The sequence below is a fragment of the Semicossyphus pulcher genome, unplaced genomic scaffold (assembly GCF_022749685.1).
Source record: "Semicossyphus pulcher isolate SPU_LCO1_2020_fin unplaced genomic scaffold, fSemPul1.0.p SCAF_11, whole genome shotgun sequence".
Classification (NCBI taxonomy): domain Eukaryota; kingdom Metazoa; phylum Chordata; class Actinopteri; order Labriformes; family Labridae; genus Semicossyphus; species Semicossyphus pulcher.
In genome coordinates this window covers 28,188,713-28,207,761 of record NW_027211615.1, presented here as the reverse complement: position 1 = coordinate 28,207,761, position 19,049 = coordinate 28,188,713, and the positions used below count along the sequence as shown (strand labels likewise).

The following is a 19,049-nucleotide window of genomic DNA, read 5'->3' as shown; positions in this document are numbered from 1 at the left end:
GATTAACTTGTCACATTTTCAGTAGTTGTGTTTCTCTGTATTTGAATCTATGCATGCACTTAAATGAATTTTTCTATGTTTCTGTGTTCAGAAACTTTTACATCATCACAGTGCATACCTGATCAAACCTCAGCTTCCAGGCCACAGATGACACCAGTTTTCCAGAGCTGGGTGGGGACATGGCTGCAGTTGTAAACATCAAATCTGTGTTTCTTTTCTGTTTAGATCTCAGCAAAGCCAGCGCCGCCTTGGTGCTGAGGTTCAGAGGATTGGGGTTGTATGAGCTAACACTCCATGAACTGTAGACGGAGCTTCGCAGGGCAGCTTGGGAGCTGTTGGGTTTGGTGTAGTTCAGGAAGCACCAGCTGACTCTGCTCATGGTGCGCAGGCTCGGAAACTGGAAAAACTGCTGGACGTCAGCCACATCTGTGAGCAGCAGAGTCTGGCCCACTGCTCCAGATAATCCTGTACTTTGGTTTGAAGCTAGTTGAACCAGCATGTTGACAGGGACTTTACTGGGCGTAGGCTGCGTTGAGCTGTCAGTGTCATCTGCATCGTTGGAGGACACCATGGACTGGGGGCTGGAGTTGAGCTCTGGTATTGGATCGTCCACATCAAGCTCCTCTGGGGAGTCTCGACCTCCTGGAGCTGGGGAACGATCTGTGACAATCTGAAGAGGAGGGGTGAAGCTTTCGGCTCGGGGAACGTCAGGATGGTGGGGCGCAGCAGAACGGACAGGAATGGCAATCTTGGTGGCAATGGGAAAGTCACTTAGCGGGGGAGAAGAGGCCATCCTTTCAGAATCATCGATGGAGTCTTCACTCTTCAGACGGGCTCGCTGACCTCTGCCCGGACCCGTCTCTGACTTGTTACCACTTTCAGTTCCACTTAGCTCCACTGCACTCATCTCCTTTACAATCTGTCCATACATCCTCTCCTCCTTCACTCTTTTCTGCTGTTTAGTCTCGATGAAGAGCTCCAGAGAGCTGGCAGGGGAAAGCATGCGCTTGCTGCCTCCGATGCCAGACCCTGAGGCGTCTGTGGTGGATATGGTGCCTGACGTTAGTGACAGTGGGATCCCTGTGTTGAGGCGTTGCTCTGGCAGTGAATCTGGAGCTTTCCAGTGTGGGTAGCGTGGCACTGCACCATCAGTCTGTCCCAAGAAGTGTGATAGGTTGAAACCTGCCCCACTTATGCCTCCTCCTATACCTCCATGTGGTTTACTGACACTTACAACACCCACTGAAGGAGATATGTTGCCGTTGTCAGCGCCGCCTGGTCTGGCTGACCCTAAACCGTGTGGCCCACTGCCATGGGTAGCTATCAGCTGGCTAACACTTGTGTACATAACACTACCAAATGATGGCACGTTGGTTTGGATCCGCACTGGAACAAGCATACCAGGCATTGAGGACTGGGAGCCAAGGTTCTGGGTGGCAAAGACAGGTTGGATCTGCTGCAGAAGCATTGAAGTGGTGGTTGAGGTGGGCAGGGAGTGCTTGGAGGAGAGAGAGACAAAGTTTTGCTGTTGTTGCTGGGACATTGGAGAGGTGCGAGATGAGAAAGAGGCAGGGTACATCTGAGAGCTTAGATTTTCTGATTTCCCATCATGTGGCTGATGATCATGGATTTGCTGCAGGGAGTGAAGCGGTTGTTTGTGGAGTGAGTGCCCAGTTGGGTGTCCTGGTGATCTGATGTGGAGTTTTTGGAGTTGTTGCTGAGCCTGGAGGGTCAGCTGCTGTCTGGTTGTCTGACTGGCATCCTGACTCCAGAACAGACCTGGTTGCTGGAAGGAAAGGAAGGGAGGCGCACTCTGGTACTGCTGGATTGCTTCCTTGTTCATGACCTCGTGACCTGGATGTTCTCCCTCAGATGACGAGCCCTGAGTCTGTAGGCGATGGAGCTGGGACCTTTTGGAAGAAGGTTGAATAAATTTATTCTTTTAATCATAATATTTCAAGTAAATCAGTTGCAAAGACAGTACCAACAGTCATTAAAAAAGATTATTACATTTGCATTAATGTCTGAACCCAGATTGTGTTACCTGCTGTACAGAGGTTCATCCTGCAAGCTGTCCTCACTGATACTATGCTGCAGGAGATGCTGGTGGTGTTGGAAAGACCCTACGAGTGTGCATAAAAACACCAAAAATATTTGTGTCAAGAAAATCTTCCCTACAGAAGAAACAACTCACGGTCCCATATACCGTACGTTTTGGTAATAGAAATGTCATAGTAATTCTAAGCTTCAGCCAAGTCCAGTTGCCTTTTGGATTAAGCTTAGAATTCACTTCACTGGGTTTATTAATTAGTGGAAGATCCCAAAACATGTTATCGTGATTCTGCAATTTGAATAAGGTTTGTCTTTCTCAAATTACAGTTCTTGAGTTCTAGCATTAGTTTTGATCAAGAGGCTTCGTCAAGAGCAAAACTTGGAAACGTATATTCATAACTGACATCACTGTTAAGTGCCGTAATGCAAGACTTACCACCTGTGCTACTGCCAACTCTCTTGGTTCTGCTGGCTACATCACTGCTGCTGTGGGGGGATCCTGTTGGGCCAGGCCATGCGCCATGTTCCAAACTCTCCTGTTTGATTGACATCTCAGAAATCCCTGGTTCCTGGGTGACTGCCTCAGGATAAACACTAAGTGATGCCTGTGAAGCAGTGAAGAATAGTCAGCCATTATAGGTGTGTAGGCCTGACTTAAGATGTAGTCACAATGTAATTTTGATATAGTGGAAGGAAATTTGAATAAAGATGCTAAGACACAAGTTTCTAGTGGTGCCTTAGACCTTACAAAGTCCCTTTTTCATCAAGGGCAGGACACAATTCAAACTGAAGAACAATCAACAGCTATAGGGTAGGTCTTAATGACCAACTAGGACAGGGATTACAGTTGTAGGCTACCTGTCGGACAAGATATCCACGCCGGCGTTCCTTCATTGCACTGGCACTGGAGTATATCTCTCCCTGTCTCGAGGGGGACAAGCTTCCGTAGTCAAAGGATTTGCTTCTCATTTCAGGCAACTCTGTGGGCAGCGTGCATGGTGCCTGCTCTGATGAAGACCTCCTCATCTCCCTCTGCTGATGGTGGCTTGAATGACCGCTTCCAGGCACTGTCAGGAACTCCGACTGCTTCGGTCCACCGCCAGATGCAAACGCGTCATCCTGGTTCAGAATCACAGAAGAATTTGGTCAAAATTTATTTGGGATCATCCAGGACATGCTTTCATTTTCAGATTCTGCATGTCAACAAATCAAGTAAGACCCAATGCAAATATACATATATAAAACAGAAATGAGAATGTCCCATGACCATTGAAGGACTAGTGCAAAGAGTGGGGGCCATGGAAATTGTACTTAAACTACTGGAGTTGCTGGGGAAGATACTTGATAGTAATAATCATATAATGGGTACCTGTTTGGTGGGTGAGGCAGACTTGAGGCCTTCTTCTCGGTCAAAGGACATGGAGAAGGAAGAGGAGTGGGAGAGGTTGCTTTCCTGACTGGGGCTGCGAGAAAGGCTGGTACATGTTGACTCGAAGCTTGATTCCCCAGATGAGTGCTCCATGTCTGCCAGGCGTAGTCTCTTCTTCTTGGGTGGTAGCTTTTCCGATGGCATTTGAGAAAGAGTGTCACTCCTCTGTGGTAGCTGGAACTCCTCCACGTGCTGCAGCTGCTTCTCTGGTTCCTTTGCCATTGGAGCTTCTGTATCTTTTTCTGGCTTGTCTGGCTCTTCAGTCACCCTGATCTCAGGAACTTGGATGTTGGGTTGTCGGACTAGCTTATGTGGGATGTGATAAGGTTGGCCAGGTGAGGCAGCTGCTGACGAAGATGAGAGGGATGCCAGGTCACTGTCACTGTGCAGCTGCTGCTCCATGCTCTCCGTCCTCAGTAGAGCAGATTCAGGGCTCAAAGCATCTTCGAAGATATCTGTGTCAGACTGTTCAGAGTACTGGCTAGATAAAGCTTTATCTGATGGTTGATAACCTGGCTGTTCAAAGGACTCTGACTTCTCAAAGGAATTTGGCCGGCTGAGGGAGTTTGTGTGCTGGATGACTGATATGACATTCCCAACTGCCTTCCTGCCCTCAGAGTCAGGAAACAGTGCAATGTCCTCCGAGCACATGCTGGCACAGGTATCAAAGCTGTCCGACTGGCTGTGAGCGCTGTGAAGAGAGCCCTTCCCTGTTGAGTTTGCTCTCGATCCATCAAGGCTACCCTGTTTAAAATCATAGTCCCCTATCATCTCCACTGAACCACTACAGCTACTGTCGCAGTGTCCAGGGCTGTCCTCCTCATCCCCAACACTTTTCTCTTTCCTCCTTTTTCTTGTGGCTATTTCTGACATGCTAATCTTAGTACCATACGGGCTGTAGGCAATGTGCTCTGGGACTCCTGGGCTGCGCTCACCAATCTTCATACCCAGAGATGAAGCTAAATTCTTGGGCATGTGTCCGTAACCCTCTACTTCTCCTGCATGGGATTCATTGGCTGAATGTTCAAAAGCAGCCTGTCTCCTGAGTCTGCGAGGTGGGTAAAACACATCATCTGATGTCATCATCTCATCAAAGGAGTGGCTGCCTCGAATCCCTGGTGGGACACTTAGGTTAGCAGGGGAGGAAGTTGGCATGGAGTTACTCCGAATAAGATGCCCAGAATCTGATGGAGGCTCCAGAAGCCCTGTACTGCTTTGACAGGGTCCTGTTGGATACTGCTTGGGATCTCCAGAGATTCCTACATCCCCCCTGAAACAGATATGATCCTCAGCTATCTTCCCCATGTCCATAATAGCACCTGGTTGCTTTATGCTAGCCAGGCTGCTGGGGTCTGCCCCTGCCATGCCCACTGTGATAGACTGTCTGGGTCTGGTGTTTGGACGGTAGTACCAAGTCCGACCAAACATAATCTCTTCGTACGTCTTCACATTAGTATTTGGAGGGCTGACCTGCTGCTCTGCACTCTCTGAGCGTGAAAAGTAGCCAGAGTCTGTGCTCCCTTTGCTGTGAGGACTGAGGAGGTTCAGGGATTGGGACATGGCAGAGTCAGAGTCAAGGCCTTTTTTGTCATTCAGCTTCAGGGCCAAACGTTGTTTGATGGTGGGGGAGTCATCCAGCGAATGTGCTCTTCCAGCCTGTGACGCCAACATGTGGTGTGACCCCTTTATGTCCTGAAAGGGCGGGCACTCCATCCCTGGGGAGGGGACTCCCCCAGGCTTGGGAACAATAAGGATAGGCACTTTCATAGCCCCCACGGGCAGCTCTTCAGCTGAGTCTGCATATGCTGGTTCCACACCACCTGTACAGTGAAGCATAATATAGAGGATAGATTACATGAGTGAAAAAAGTGTTGAGCAAAACAATTGTGTAGGCAGTAAAGGATAAAAGTTAGGTAGTGTTGCGTTAAACAATTTAAATCTAAATCTGTTACTGTGAAATGGTACATCAACTTTGACATAATGTTGTTTTTTTTCCTTTAGGTTTGATCAATCGGAAACATACCAAGTCAAAACAAACAGTTAATCATAAAGCTCAACACATTCTCTGAGATAGTTCGGGGAACTTAACAGAGACGACGTGTCTTTAAACTCAAATGTTTTGGGATCATAGAAATTGGGCTTTCAGAGTGCAGAACTTTTTTTATGGATGAATTACAGGATGGTTAACTTTGAAAATATGGTAATAATGACCTGTACTCTTGTCAGCTTCAAAGGAGATCTGCGGGATGGGGCTGTCTTTGTCCATAAGCATGGTGGAGCCCTCCACACCTTCCTCATCTGTGTCCGTACTCTGCTCTCCATCTGAGTGGACCTCGGCCTCGCCCACTGGGGATGCCTGGTCCATGTCCCCGCTGCGGGCCACAGCTAGCTCTGAAAATGGTACGAGTCCAGCCTTGATGGCATGAGCGTGGGACTTGCGATGCTTGTAAAGGTTGCTCTTCGTTTTGAAGGAAAAGCCACAAGGTACACATGGATATGGCCTCTCTCCAGTATGCGAACGGATGTGCTTCTTCAGGACGCTAGGCTTGGCGCAAGCTCGACCACAGTAGTGACAGATATACTTACCGGGCTTTTTTGGCTTCTGTTCTTTTTTGCTGTATCCCTCCTCGCCAGGCTCAGGGCCTGACTGAGAATACTGTCCAAAGGAGCTGGGTAAACTGGGAGATTTCTGGCGGGGAAACCTCCCTGCACCAGCCCCATGAGGGTGAGTATGTCCTGGGTGTCCTACAGGGTACAGGTCATCAGAGGGCAACTGGCCAGCAAATGGCCAGGCATGAGGCTCTAGACCTGGCTGAGGTTTTGCTCCAGATAGGAAGCGCTCAGTCTGGGGGTGCTGAGGGTACGGTTGGCCCAGCTGGTAGGAATATCCCCTTGGGAACCCCTGAGCAAAGGGCCCTTTGGGGTCTTGAGATGGTGGGCCTCCCATGGCTCCGACCGCAGAGTGTCCAGATAGCAGCTTTCCAGAATTCCCTGTAAATGCATACTTCTGTTGGGGTGCTGATCCCCCGGTGGCACCACACGGCAAGTGTTTTGCTTCTGGGTCAGCAAAAGTGCTTTGTTTGGTGGTTGCAGATGGCTCAGACGCCCACTTCCTTTGCAGAGGCGTCTTCTCCTTCACTGGTTCCTTGTTTGAGCATTTCTGCCCAGCGGCAGCTGATTCACGAGCTTCCATTTTTTTGAAGCTCTTCTGTGGGTTAGAAGAGGAAGGATAGAGGGGATGGTGGGGGAGTGGGAGGGTAGGTTCTGGAGGGTTACAAGGTCCCAATTCTACCAGGCATGATAGCTGAACCTTTGAGGGTTGCCAACAATTTCACAGAAACAGGAAGTACCCATCCATTGCTGAAAAAGACTTATTGTAAAGCCAGGCTGGAAACAGGAATTAGGAAGTGGAAATAAAAGGGGAGCTTTGGTGGATGACATCAGAAATGTTTCTCCCCTTTTGCCATTTTGTAAACACACTAATGTTGCTGTGCGCTGTTTTTCTGTCCAGTTCATGTAAAGGCAGAAGAATCCTTGAGTGATCTGGGGAGGACACAGAAAGGAGAAACGTTTGATGACTTGTAGAGCTAATTTGGAGTTAGCAGTTTAAAAAATATCTAGTAAACAACATACTGAATATCATCAAAGTGTAGATACTAACGTTTCTTTAAAAAGTGCTTGTAGATCCTCCTTCTGTAGCTTCAAAAGTCATCCAGTTTTCTCACCAAAAGACCTGTAACAAAACAAAGAAATGAATCTTGTTATTTAAATGTATTCATGAAAACAATCCAGAACTCAGTGATAATACTGATATAAACTAAAGCCTGACATCTCCATCGAAGCACAAGTCAGTTTTGTGTTTAAACCTTGTAGTGATTAACAATAAGGTGCATCAAAATGCAACACAACACTGTACACTTTTTTGTACAAAGAGGATTCATTAAGTTGTCAAGTACATGCCTGATTTGCGGAGGTACATGTCATTGTTTGCTCAGTTAGTTTCTTCACACTGGAATCTATCTGTGCTTTTTGCCTTCTCCACCCCTTCCTCCTCCCTCCTCCCTCCTCCTTCCACTCAGTGACTCACTGATGCAAAGCAAACCCACGCTGTTCCTAAAAAGACACAAAGGCTTATAAATAGCGCTGTGGAAGTGACGTCGGAGTGTCATAATGTGTGTAGGCGTCCCAAAAGACCGAGTCGAAGAGCAGCTAGCACCTTTCCTTCCTCTCTGGTTTTCATAGTTTGATCTAACTTGGTATGTACTCGATCGAAAGCAAACAAGAGAACACTCTCCGACACAGAAAAAGAAAAGAGGCATTGCAACTGCACTGCAAACACTGCAGTAGACACGGTGTATAAATGTGTGTTTCCGTTGTTTAACGTTTCTTAACCACACCAACACCTGACAGCAGAAGCACAGAGCTGCACAGCACACACACACACACACACACATGCCTGCTGAAGTTGCATTTTTGCTTTGTATTTCCTCATCTCGGGGTTTAAACAACCTCCCTCGCACTCTGATTGCGACACAAACACACACATTCACATCTATATACAAACAGTGAAGCTTCAGTGCTGGAAAGCAGGGCTCAATGACGTGAGTGTCTGGGGGCCCAACGTGAGATCTATAAATAGCACTTGAGGAAAACATGCTGTATTCTTAGCAGCAGGAATGTTAACTTTGGGCTACTATGTATTTTTCATATGTAACCCAGTTACACACACACACACACAGGCACACAAACACACACCGGAAACATTAGCTCAGACCTGGGTCACATTATTATGTTTTCCATGGTGTTAAGAGTTCAAGAATGTGGTCTGAAACCCAAAGCACTGAGTCCTCTGCTCAAAACAATGAATACTCAGTTAGGCCCACACGAAACTCAAGATGATGGTGATTGGTAATAGGGGTGGTCAGCTGACATAACTATCCATCTGTCTTTGGTGTTGTCTTGGAGGTAGAGTCGGTACTAACTGTTTGTGCTTCCACACTCTAAGGGGTAACAGTTCTGTCGCGCCACAGTTTGAACTATGTGTCAAATTTTCCCTCAAGCTCAGACTGAAGAAGTAAAGGTTCAGGAGCCTGGGTGCCAAAATCAGGAGCAGATTGGTGTGAATGTTTTCGGCTGGAGTAGGTTCGGTAAGTTCAGGATGCAGCATTAGAAAAAGTAACAACAAATATATCACCATGGGAACGTTGTCAAAGGCAATCTCAGAAACACACAGCCATCACCTGGAGAAGCTCTTTGGGTGATGGGCAACATTTCAGGGCTTCCCATGAGTCTGCAGATATCCAAGTAACTGATATCGTACAACAGGGCTTAGACCACCCTCTTCTTCTTGCTGGTCATGGTTAAAAGTCTAACTAGCAACTTGAGAAGCTAGAACAAAGTTGAGTTAAGAGTCGACTTCTATAACTGGACACAGATATCTGCACTCATATGAAGATATATTTGATAAAGATGTTTTTAAAGTAAGTCTCGGATTGGGATTCAAGCAATAGGTTCAAACTCTTCTGCCCTCCACATGGACTGTGAACAGAGCTACTCCAAGCATTTCAGTCACCCGGACATACATAGAACTTGTAATGGGAAGAATATTGTCGAGTTCCCTCTGACAGCCAGCTGGAACCATGGTATGTATGATGGTGGTCCTGTCCTGGCTCAGGTCTAATATACAGTTTATCTTTTGATTTAACAGGAACAGGAAACGTGCTGTCCTTTCTGTTTCTGATGGTACAAATCACAAAGTTTGACACATTTCTGCCACCACGTTTGGCCTCTTGTAAGAGAACTTTTTCACCCACTCAAGATTTACTTTTCTGAAGAATTCTGTCTTCTGAGGTCTCAGAATTCAAACTCTTACTGTTGTAACTCTTGCTGCCATTTGGGGTCACCAAAGGATGAGCTTTCCTGTTGCAGCTTAACCACACACACACACACACACACACACCTCGACAGCTATCTGACCTCCTGACACACACACCCATAATAACCCAGCCCTGAGTTTGACCTTGAGGCATGCAGATAATAATGGGTTAAACTCCAGTTTAACCTTACGTAAGTTGATTTGTTTTGTAACGAAAGTGCTGAATGGTTGCCGTCTGCAGAGTGAGTGGGAGCATGAAGTGAATGGCTTACATAAAGATTTATTCATACGTGCACTGACACAACCTGCCCCAGTTCCTGTGCGTAGGAGAGACATAGCTACTGGTGTGTGTGTATTGGCGTGGGTAGTATGTGTGCCAGTTGTGTGCGTGTGTGTGTGTGTGTGGGGGCTGGCAAAGGGCATGACTAGACACCCAAGTTGTAGGTAGGTCAGAACAAGGCTCATTGAAAAGATAAAAATAGTAAGGCACACACTCTCAAACACTCACACAAAGTGATTTATCAGAATGCTTTAAATAACCAGAGTTACTTAACAGTAAGGAGCAGAGATCAGCTCGGCTTTCATAGACATGGAGATAGATCTACATCATGCTTTATACCCACTGACTGCTTTTCTGAGAACATCAGACCTGATCTAAGTTTCTCTTTGTTGAATAAACTGTGCACCTAAATCTATCTCAAGTTGTCCAATCACAGCAGAAAGTTCTTACGGAGGTGTGAGAGCACAGAAACATCAGCTACAGGATTCATAACAAAAGATTCTTGAAGGACTCGTTTTTGTGGTAACTTGCTTTTTGCAACCAGACTATTATTACTTCTAACTAGTATTTATCGGTTGCAAGAAAATGTTTGGAAGGGCCGAGGTATTATCTGAATTTCTTTGACGCAAAAGCCAAAATGACACCTGAGATTCTTTCCAGTTTTGCAGGGGTAGTCGTCTTTACAGCAACAACCTACCCAATGCATCCCCTTACATACGTTTGTATGATATCTTACAGAACGTTTTCGGTGTGTAATCCTACAAATGTTCAATATATTCTCATCCAGAATCATCAAGTACTGATGCTTTCCCATGACACAAAAGGCTGCGTCCGTTTAGTTTCCACTTTAAGGTACCATTCAGCGTTTGTTTTAAGATCTGTTGGATAAAGATAAAGTTGGTTAAGTTTAGGAAACACAACAGTTAAAGTAACAACTCAAAGTTGACCCTGACCCTTTTAACCCATTTCCACACTACATCCATAAGTACCAAGTCAATGCTGGATATTTCTTCATTTCAAGAGGTCACAAAGGAAGATAGCTGAGAGTCTTTATTAGCCCCTAAATGTCCCCTTGTCAGTCTTTTATCAGAGCTTTGACGCCTGATTCCGGCTTTGTTCTGGTTAGTTTCACATGGGACGTGAAACCCAATCACATGTTTTAAGTCCTGCCTTATTTGACCCATCCATTGCCCCTCACCACCACCCAAGATGGAATATATATTGGTCTTTCAAATACGTCTACTCACTTCCAAAATACTGGGAGGATTGTTTGTGATCATCGTGGCTAGATCACAATTATGTGGATTATTTAGGAAGTGCGAACAGTTTGCTCTGTATCATCAGGACTCTTAGAGAATATGAACCACATTACTAGGGAGAGCGTTGTCTTCATGCTAGCAATGGTTCAGTCCAACGTAAACTGTGTGTATCTACAGATGCACTGCCGTACACCCTTTAAATTTCGAGTGCAACAAATTAAACTGAGTGCAGGCGTTTGGCTATGTGCAGGATACAGTTTATGTGGTAAAACAGTAAAACAGCTGTCCCTAAAGAGGTTCAAAAGAATGAAGACGACTGTGTCTCAGAATCCCGATTCTTTTGGACGTCTTGTTCTTGAAAAAACAGATGTTCAAACAAAACCAGTGGATGCAGAATAATCTGCGAGAGATTTAAGAGAAGTGAGGTGCATGCAGGTATGTACGTACACTCTCTCTCTCTCTCTCTCTCTCTCTCTCTCTCTCTCTCTCACTCTCACTCTCTCTAACCCCAAACCCTGGAGGTATGAATTCTGTGTGGGCATTAACCATGCAGTAAGAACAGAAGGCTGTGTGTGTGTGTGTGTGTGTGTGTGTGTGTGTGTGTGTGTGTGTGTGTGTGTGTAGAGCTCTATAAAGTGTGTGGGAGGCTGTTCAATATGAGGGCCGAAGGCAGACTCTCTCTCTCTCTCTCTCTCTCTCTCTTTCTCCCTCTTCTCTTTCACTTCATTTCATCCCGTCTCATTGGAATGACAGCCGGGAATAATGTTGCCAAAACGACAAGATAATAGATCAACATTTGTGCAAATCCTCTTCCCTGCTTGTATCATTATCAGCGTGTGTGTTTCAGCGTGTGTGTTGGAGTGTTTCGGATCAGGCTTTCAGTGCATTCTTCTCTCTCGCCGACACACACACACACACACACACACACACACACACACACGCACACACACACACACACACACACACTCACACACACACACACACACACCAATAATCCCTCTCCTACAGTGTCTTGCTCTGATGTGCAGTAGATAAGCCTCTCATTTAGTTTCAATGAAAGACCCAGACGAGGGCAGAGCTGGCTTCTGGTGTGACTGTGTGTGTGTGTGTGTGTGTGTGTGTGTGTGCGGTGGCTAGTTATTCTTAAATTGGCCCTCCGGGGTGCCGCATACCAACTGGAATGGTTTGAATTCCTGTGACACAAAACCAGCGAGGAACTATCTTTGTTTGTCTGTGGGTGTACGTGTTTGCTCTGCCCTGTCTGTCACCTTTTTTGCATATGTGGCCTTATAGATATCTAATTATAGAAGCACAAGCAACACAAATAAGGAAGGGATATACATGAGACAGAAAGAATGATACAAGAGCTGAAAAAGGACACACGAGGAGGAAAGGATACAGGAAAGGGGAGAGGGACATTTGGGAGTAGATCAGGGGAAGGAAAAAGGACGTATAGGTGGAAACGATGTTACAGGAGACGGAGCATGAATGCAAGAGAGGACACAAAGACAAGAATCAAGGGGAGGAAATGCACACGAGGATGAAGGAGAAAAAGCAAATGCACGAAAGAGAAAAGGATGGAGAAACTGTCTCAAGTGTAAACTGCAAGAGCAGAACAAGAAGAGGAACACAGAGCCAGGAAAGGGAACAAGGATACAGATGAGGGAATAAAGCATTACAAAAAGAAGAATGCACAAGAGGGGTGTTCAAATTCAGGAGAGAGACAGAACCATGTAAAACAGGACAAAGAAGAGAGGACGTCCAAGGACATAAACTAGGGAACAAGGACAGGAGAGAGACAAGGAAACAAAGACGAAGAAAGGATTCAAGGATGCACAGGAGGCTGCAAGGACACAATAAAGACAGTGCCATGAAAGGGAACCAGGACGGAACAAAGATGCCTAGAGAGTATCAGCTAAGTGTGAGGACAAGGGAGGGGCATATGAAATGGGACGTAGCCGATGAGGATGAGAGTCATGCCAGCTGATATCAGGTTACTGAACCGCCACTCTCCTCACTCAACACACACACACACACACACACAGAGGGACACAGATATACCAAATACATGTATGCATGGATTGGACACACACACACAAAGGCCGGGCTCGTATTTCTGAGGGGTAGGCGAAGTGTTCTGGTACTTTGGGTGGTCAGACGGTGTGTAAATTATTTAAACATGTTACTAATGGTTTCCATTCAGTGATTAACCACTTTGTACAGCCAGAGAGAGAGAGAGAGAGAGAGGGAGGGAGAGAGGGAGGGTGAGAGGGAGAGAGAGGGAGGGAGAGAGAGGGAGGGAGGGAGAGAGAGGGAAGGAGAGAGGGGCGGTCGAGGGCAGCTGGCAGTGTGTTTGTTTTTTGGCTCTGCTCTGTTTGGCCCCAACTGGACCGAAACCACACACACACCTCCATTAAAACACTACCTTTGTTTTACCTGGAGGGAAACAGGAGTTACTGGAACAATAACATGGACTCAAGTGTGTGAGAGTGTGTGTGTGTGTGTGTGTGTATGTGTGTGTGGTGTGTGTGTGTGTGTGTGTGTGTGTATGTGTGTGTGTGTGTGTGTGTGTGTGTGTGTGTGTGTGTGTGTGTGTGTGAGTGAGTGTGCACTGGGAATTGGTCCATCTAATGGCATAATAAGCAGATATTTCAACCATCCTCTTTTGTCTGTAGAGGGAAGTTTGGCAGACGTTCCCAGGAGCTGTTAGCTTAAAGTAAATTCTGATATTTAAAACCTGGGCCCTATTATTTATTTATTTTTTACAGATTTTAGCGTCCAGATACGTCCACCAGTTCTTGTTTTTGCCACCGACAGGCTCATGTTGTTATTCTTAGTGCCTGACAACATTACAGAAAGGATCCCTGCAGAGACGCACCTTTTCGTTATGGACTAGGTTCCTTTTCTTAAACCAGAAACAGTCGTTACATCGCTCTCTTCAAAGCAACCAAACTCCATTGACAAAAGCTGTGATTCTACCTGGAAGAGAACATTTCTTGTCCTACTGTGTGTTACACAAATATTGCTTTGGATCTGAACTAATTTTAAACACCAAAGGCAGTGAAAACATTGTAAATATTGTAGTAATTGATTATATTTACATTTCTGGATGTAGACAATAAGGGAAGGAATTTAACTCAGGGTTTTGTAGAATCAGTCAATCGGCCATTTGTTTGTTTCTTTTGCTCCAGTCCTTCGATGCTCTCAAAACAGACTTTGAATCGCTTAAAAATTCAGATTAAAGAGAGGGTGTTGTGCTGTTTCACATTTTAACACATATATATAATGTAACTAAACGTGGGTGAGGTTTCAGATCTGTTGGTTAAAGTATGTTGGAGTAATCCCCAGGCTTCTCAGCTCAGTCTGCAGCTGCTGTGAACGCCAGGTTTCACACAGTTCTTTCTACACAGGACTTAAAAACACGGTATTTCACTCCGATGGGCGTGGCTTTGCAGGACGTAACAGTGCACGCGTCGGCGAGCCTTGTGTCGCCATCAGCGCTAACGGTTAGCAAGCTAACTTTACGTTAACAGGTTTCCTTTGAAACAAGCCTCATGTGCGGAGCGCTTCTTGAGGTTTCAGTCGTTCAGGCAGAGGCTGTATGAGGGCCTGCACAGAGCACCTGGGTGAGACACATAATGAAACTGTAAATTATGCTAAGCTACTCCACAGGTATCACAGAGAGATATATGAAGCTAGCACAAACCCCCCTTTAAATCAGAACAAGTGTGCAGTGATAGAGATTTTAAAGGTTAAATAAAGGTCAAATCAATAGATAAAAATAGGGTCTGCTGATTATGTAAGAAAGAAAAAAACTTCACAACAACAACAAATAAAACAAGAACAATTAAAAACGCATCTCAAACACTTTTAACCTCCGTTTGATTGAAATAATCATCATGAACTTTGTGGTCTGACAGGCTTATAATCTCAGAGTGAAGAAAAGGCTGTTTTGTCAGCGTTTCGGGGTGAAAACAAAAAAAGAATGCGTGTGAACCTCGAGCGGGCCGACTGCAGGTCGCCGCAAAGTTAAATTTAAAACATTTTAAGACTCCTCGGTGCCAGTCCAAATAAAATCCAGGGCCAAACTCACCCCCCGTCGGGAGTCTTAAAAATAAAAATACACTTGCTCAGCAGTAACACTACAATACCTGCTTTCTTACATCAGGCCAGCTACAAGTTTTATGCAACTTTGTGTTGGTAATTAAAGTCATGTGTGAATGCTGTTGGAGCGAGGCGCACATCTGAGCGTGAATTCGCAACAACGCCTTGTTTCTACTGCTGCACACCTTCTTCCCCCTTGAGCAAGGCACTCGAGCTCAAGCTGCTGCAGCGAGGGCCGACAGCGGGAGGCTGCGGTTTAACCAGGAAGCTCCCAGCATGCCATGTGTGCAACTTTATAAGCATGAAGAAGGGCTTTTACATAAGAGGAGCACATGTGGATTTACCTCCTGATTCAGCTCCTCAAAGGAATCTCAGAGCCAGCAGTGACTCACGGCTTATCAATGTTCAGGAGTCAAAGTTTACGTTCCAGGTGCTCATATGGAGCAAATAACAGGAACACACCACCTTCAGCTCGTCTGCTCTGCCTCTATTTCTGTTACACCAGCTTCCTACATTTCCCAGAGAGCTGTTTGACATCCTTTAAAGACAGAGGCTGAGCTGGATGCTGTCACCTCTGGGTTACATGTGTAGGTGGACGGAGAGCGTTTCCAGTTTAAACAGAGTGAAGCTTGCTCATAACCCGTCCTGATTTTTTACTGCTGCTGAAATTCGGCTCTATTTTCTGCTCCTGTGGGTGCACAAATCAGCCTCTCTGCCCGCTCTACAATGGATTTTCTTTTCCCCCTGTGCACTGCAACAAAGCAGCTCCAGAGAGAGTTCCTCGCTGTAGGACAAAGAGTCAAATCTCACCTGTAAGACGGATGTTTTCAGGTTTAGAGCAAAAACGCCTCTTTAAATTAGTTTGAAAACGCATAAAGACAATATTTTAAAGTCAGCTGGTTCCTAAAAATTCTTTAATATCTGTGAAATGCGTCATTCCTCTTCTTAAGGTAGCTCTGGAGCAGGTAAGGACTATTAGGTGTCGAAGTACAGCACTCCATTCAAGGTAAGAACAACAAAGACAGTTCAAAGAAAGCATTCGAGTCATGTGGAGGCAGATTTCACAGTCAGCATTCAGACCCGGGTCACATGACTCTGCAGTAGACCCGGGTAATTATCGCCTCGGCTCCGATCGGCATTGATGGGAACACAAAACCTGTGTCGACACGTTAATCTCCGCCCCCTTTCCCTTGCTCCATCGACTCCTCGTCATCTCAGCTACAAACTCCGCCCGTCTCCGTCCGAGCAGCGCTCGAACATCGTTCCAAATTTGTCGGCGCTGAGTTTGATAAACAGACTGAATGAGTAATAGATACAATAAAGACCTAACCACCATAACATCCTCACTGGTTACTAACCCTGTCTCCGGCGCGTTTGTGACGTCAGACGGTGGCGCAGCAGAAAAGAGACCGACAGGAGGATACTTCACTGGCAATGGGAAAAGAGAAAATCAGCATCTATTAGCGGGTCTTCCTTGGTCTGAAAAACCTGCGTCAACGCGCTAAATTTCAGAGCTTTCACTGCTGATCGGTTTTCCCGACACAGCGTCGAGTGTATCTAGAACAGATTGTTCGCTAAACTTGCTGCAGATGTTTATAGAGATCAACAAGAAGCTGAACCGTGTGATGGGAGCCGGGATGTCATTACAGAAGACTACGTTCCCTCTATTGCTCCCCACACAGACTGTTTATCCTGCATACGCCGAAACCTGCTCATACGTGATTGGTCAATATTACTCAGACTACAAAGGAAATACAAACAGAAACCAAAACATTTCTGTCCTAACATACCGAGCTTGAAGCATCACAGTTTCCACAAACATGTATGAATGAACAGATAACTAAGGAATGGAAGCTTCCAGCACGTTGACGTTTGAGGGTCGAGTTCTCTTCCAACATCTACAGTCACAGTGAAATTATGATTGGCCACTGAAGCAGACATAGATCTATTTCTAAAATGAAAATATCACCGAAAACGTATTATTTCATATCTCTGGAGTACATTGCTGCGTGTAAAAACATCACTACTTTGTAAACCGAGGGATTAGATAGCCGACTGTTTCACGCTGAGGCGGCCATGTTTTGTTTTAATTCAGAGCTGTCAGTCAAACGTGAAGCCGAGGCGTCGCTGCAGATCTGGAGTTAAAGAACAACGAGGAGAAAGAGACACAAAGAAGAGTTTAAGAGATTAATCAGTGACCTTAATCTGAACTGTGACACACACACACACACCGGGGCAGACAGCTAGTAGACAGTGATTTACAGCAGGTAGGAAGTCAATTATGCTACTGGATATTTCTGTGTGTGTGTGTGTGTGTGTGTGTGTGTGCCCTGAATAGAGTATGTGTGTGGGAGGTGGCAGCACAGGCAGCTTTGCTGAGACAGGATGAGGGTGTGTGTGTGTGTGTGTGTGTGTGTGTGTGTGTGAGTGTGTGTGGGAGGAGGAAGTTCTCAGTGTGCCAAGGTTACAGTGCTTCTGCTGCTGCTGAATTGCTGTTATAAAAGCCTCAGTTACACAACGGAAATACTCCAAACTTACCGCTGCTCTGTGACGGGAGAGATCGGACGTTACGATCTCCTGCTTCACGTTCAGCAGGACGACTTTTAGGCTTCATACGTAACAACAAAGTCAGGTGTCAGAGGAGAAATGGACCTGCACATTATGTTCACGGCCTAAAGATTCATCGATGAGAGCAGCGGGGAAGATATTTTTGCGTTTTGAGAACAAGGCGATTACGTCGAGGATGAAGTTGAAGGGATGATTTAAAACATGTTTAAAAGAATAACGTTGAAACATTGAGAACAAAGTTAAAATGATTATTTGGAGTGTTAAATGTTAAATGGACTGCACTTCCATCGCTCTTTATAGTCCTCTGACCACTCTGAGCACTTTTACACGACATGTCACATTCACCCTTTCACACACACATTCACACACTCATGGCTGCTGTGCAAAGGTTAAATCCACCTGCCAGGATGTAAGTAGCCACTCATGCACAGTCACACACCGATGGCTATGCCTTCAGGAGCTATGCCCAACGACGCTTGCACAAGTGGATTGCAGCAGCCGGGGATCGAACCAGCAACCTGAAAGTTCAACCTTCACATTTCATCTTTATTGTCTGTATTTAACTTAATTCTCAACATGTTGACTTTAATCTAGAAAAGCAAAACGAATGAACGAATAAAAAAAGAGTAAAAGGAGTTTTTCTTTCTCCTGCTTTTCAGGCACAAAGAAAGTCAGAAGAATCACAACAATGAGCAGTCGACCAATAGTAGCGCCATGTATCACTTGCATCACTTGCTTCTTTTTATGTACAAATTCAAATACTGTCTCTTGCGGGCTTCCGTAGTGATCTGTGGGTTCGTTTGTAGGAATGTAAAACCGTGTGTTTTGTCGAGGAAGTGAAGACTAAGAAGGACATGCTGACCGACTTCAACCACTGCAGCGTCAAGTCAACCAACAAATGTGGCTGCAAAGCGTCTGCAACGGAGGGAGGAGCTTCATCATTCAATAAAATCTGTCGAGTTGAATCAGAAACATCAGATAAAGGAGGAAATAAGCTGTTGGTAAAAACTTCTGGACGAACTCACAGAAACGCCTGCAGGGATGTAAGACGTGGAGTCAACACAGACTGAGGGTCTTTGTTTGTTTCATTGTTCTGTTACCTTCACGTCAGCACTTTTTTTAATCTCACCAGAAGAAGAGAAAATTCTCAGGACACAGAAAACCAACGAGCGACGACTGGACTCGATCCCTAATGCGTCTCTGTGAGAGCGAATGACGGCTGTGTGATTCTGTGCATGTGTAATTACGTGTGTGTGTGTGTGTGTGTGTGTCATAAAGTCTTCAGAGGTGAGGTCACTCTCTGCTCTGTTTCAGCGCTGTCCAATGCAAACAGGTGACATGCATGTGTGTGTGTGTGTGTGTGTGTGTGTGTGTGTGTGTGGTTATAGTTTAACATATAGCCATAGAAAAGTCCCGTCAGTGTCGCCTTTAATCAGCATCAAACAGAATGCAAACAGAAGCACAGACCAAAGACTACAGCAT

At 45.6% G+C, this 19,049-nt stretch overlaps 1 protein-coding gene across 2 annotated transcripts in view; it reads right to left on the bottom strand.

Moving 5' to 3' along the window:
- The window catches only part of hivep2a (HIVEP zinc finger 2a), a 119,678-nt gene that overhangs the window by 18,345 nt on the left and 82,284 nt on the right, over positions 1–19,049 (bottom strand). For both annotated transcript variants that reach the window (XM_069685515.1, XM_069685524.1), the window contains 7 exons: positions 7,143–7,214; positions 5,693–7,024; positions 3,422–5,301; positions 2,911–3,171; positions 2,489–2,657; positions 2,045–2,123; positions 119–1,910 (listed from right to left, as the gene is read on the bottom strand). In XM_069685515.1, coding sequence (XP_069541616.1) covers positions 119–1,910; positions 2,045–2,123; positions 2,489–2,657; positions 2,911–3,171; positions 3,422–5,301; positions 5,693–6,674 — 5,163 coding nt within the window. In that variant the 5' untranslated portion in view covers positions 6,675–7,024; positions 7,143–7,214. The remainder of the gene's footprint in view (positions 1–118; positions 1,911–2,044; positions 2,124–2,488; positions 2,658–2,910; positions 3,172–3,421; positions 5,302–5,692; positions 7,025–7,142; positions 7,215–19,049) is intronic.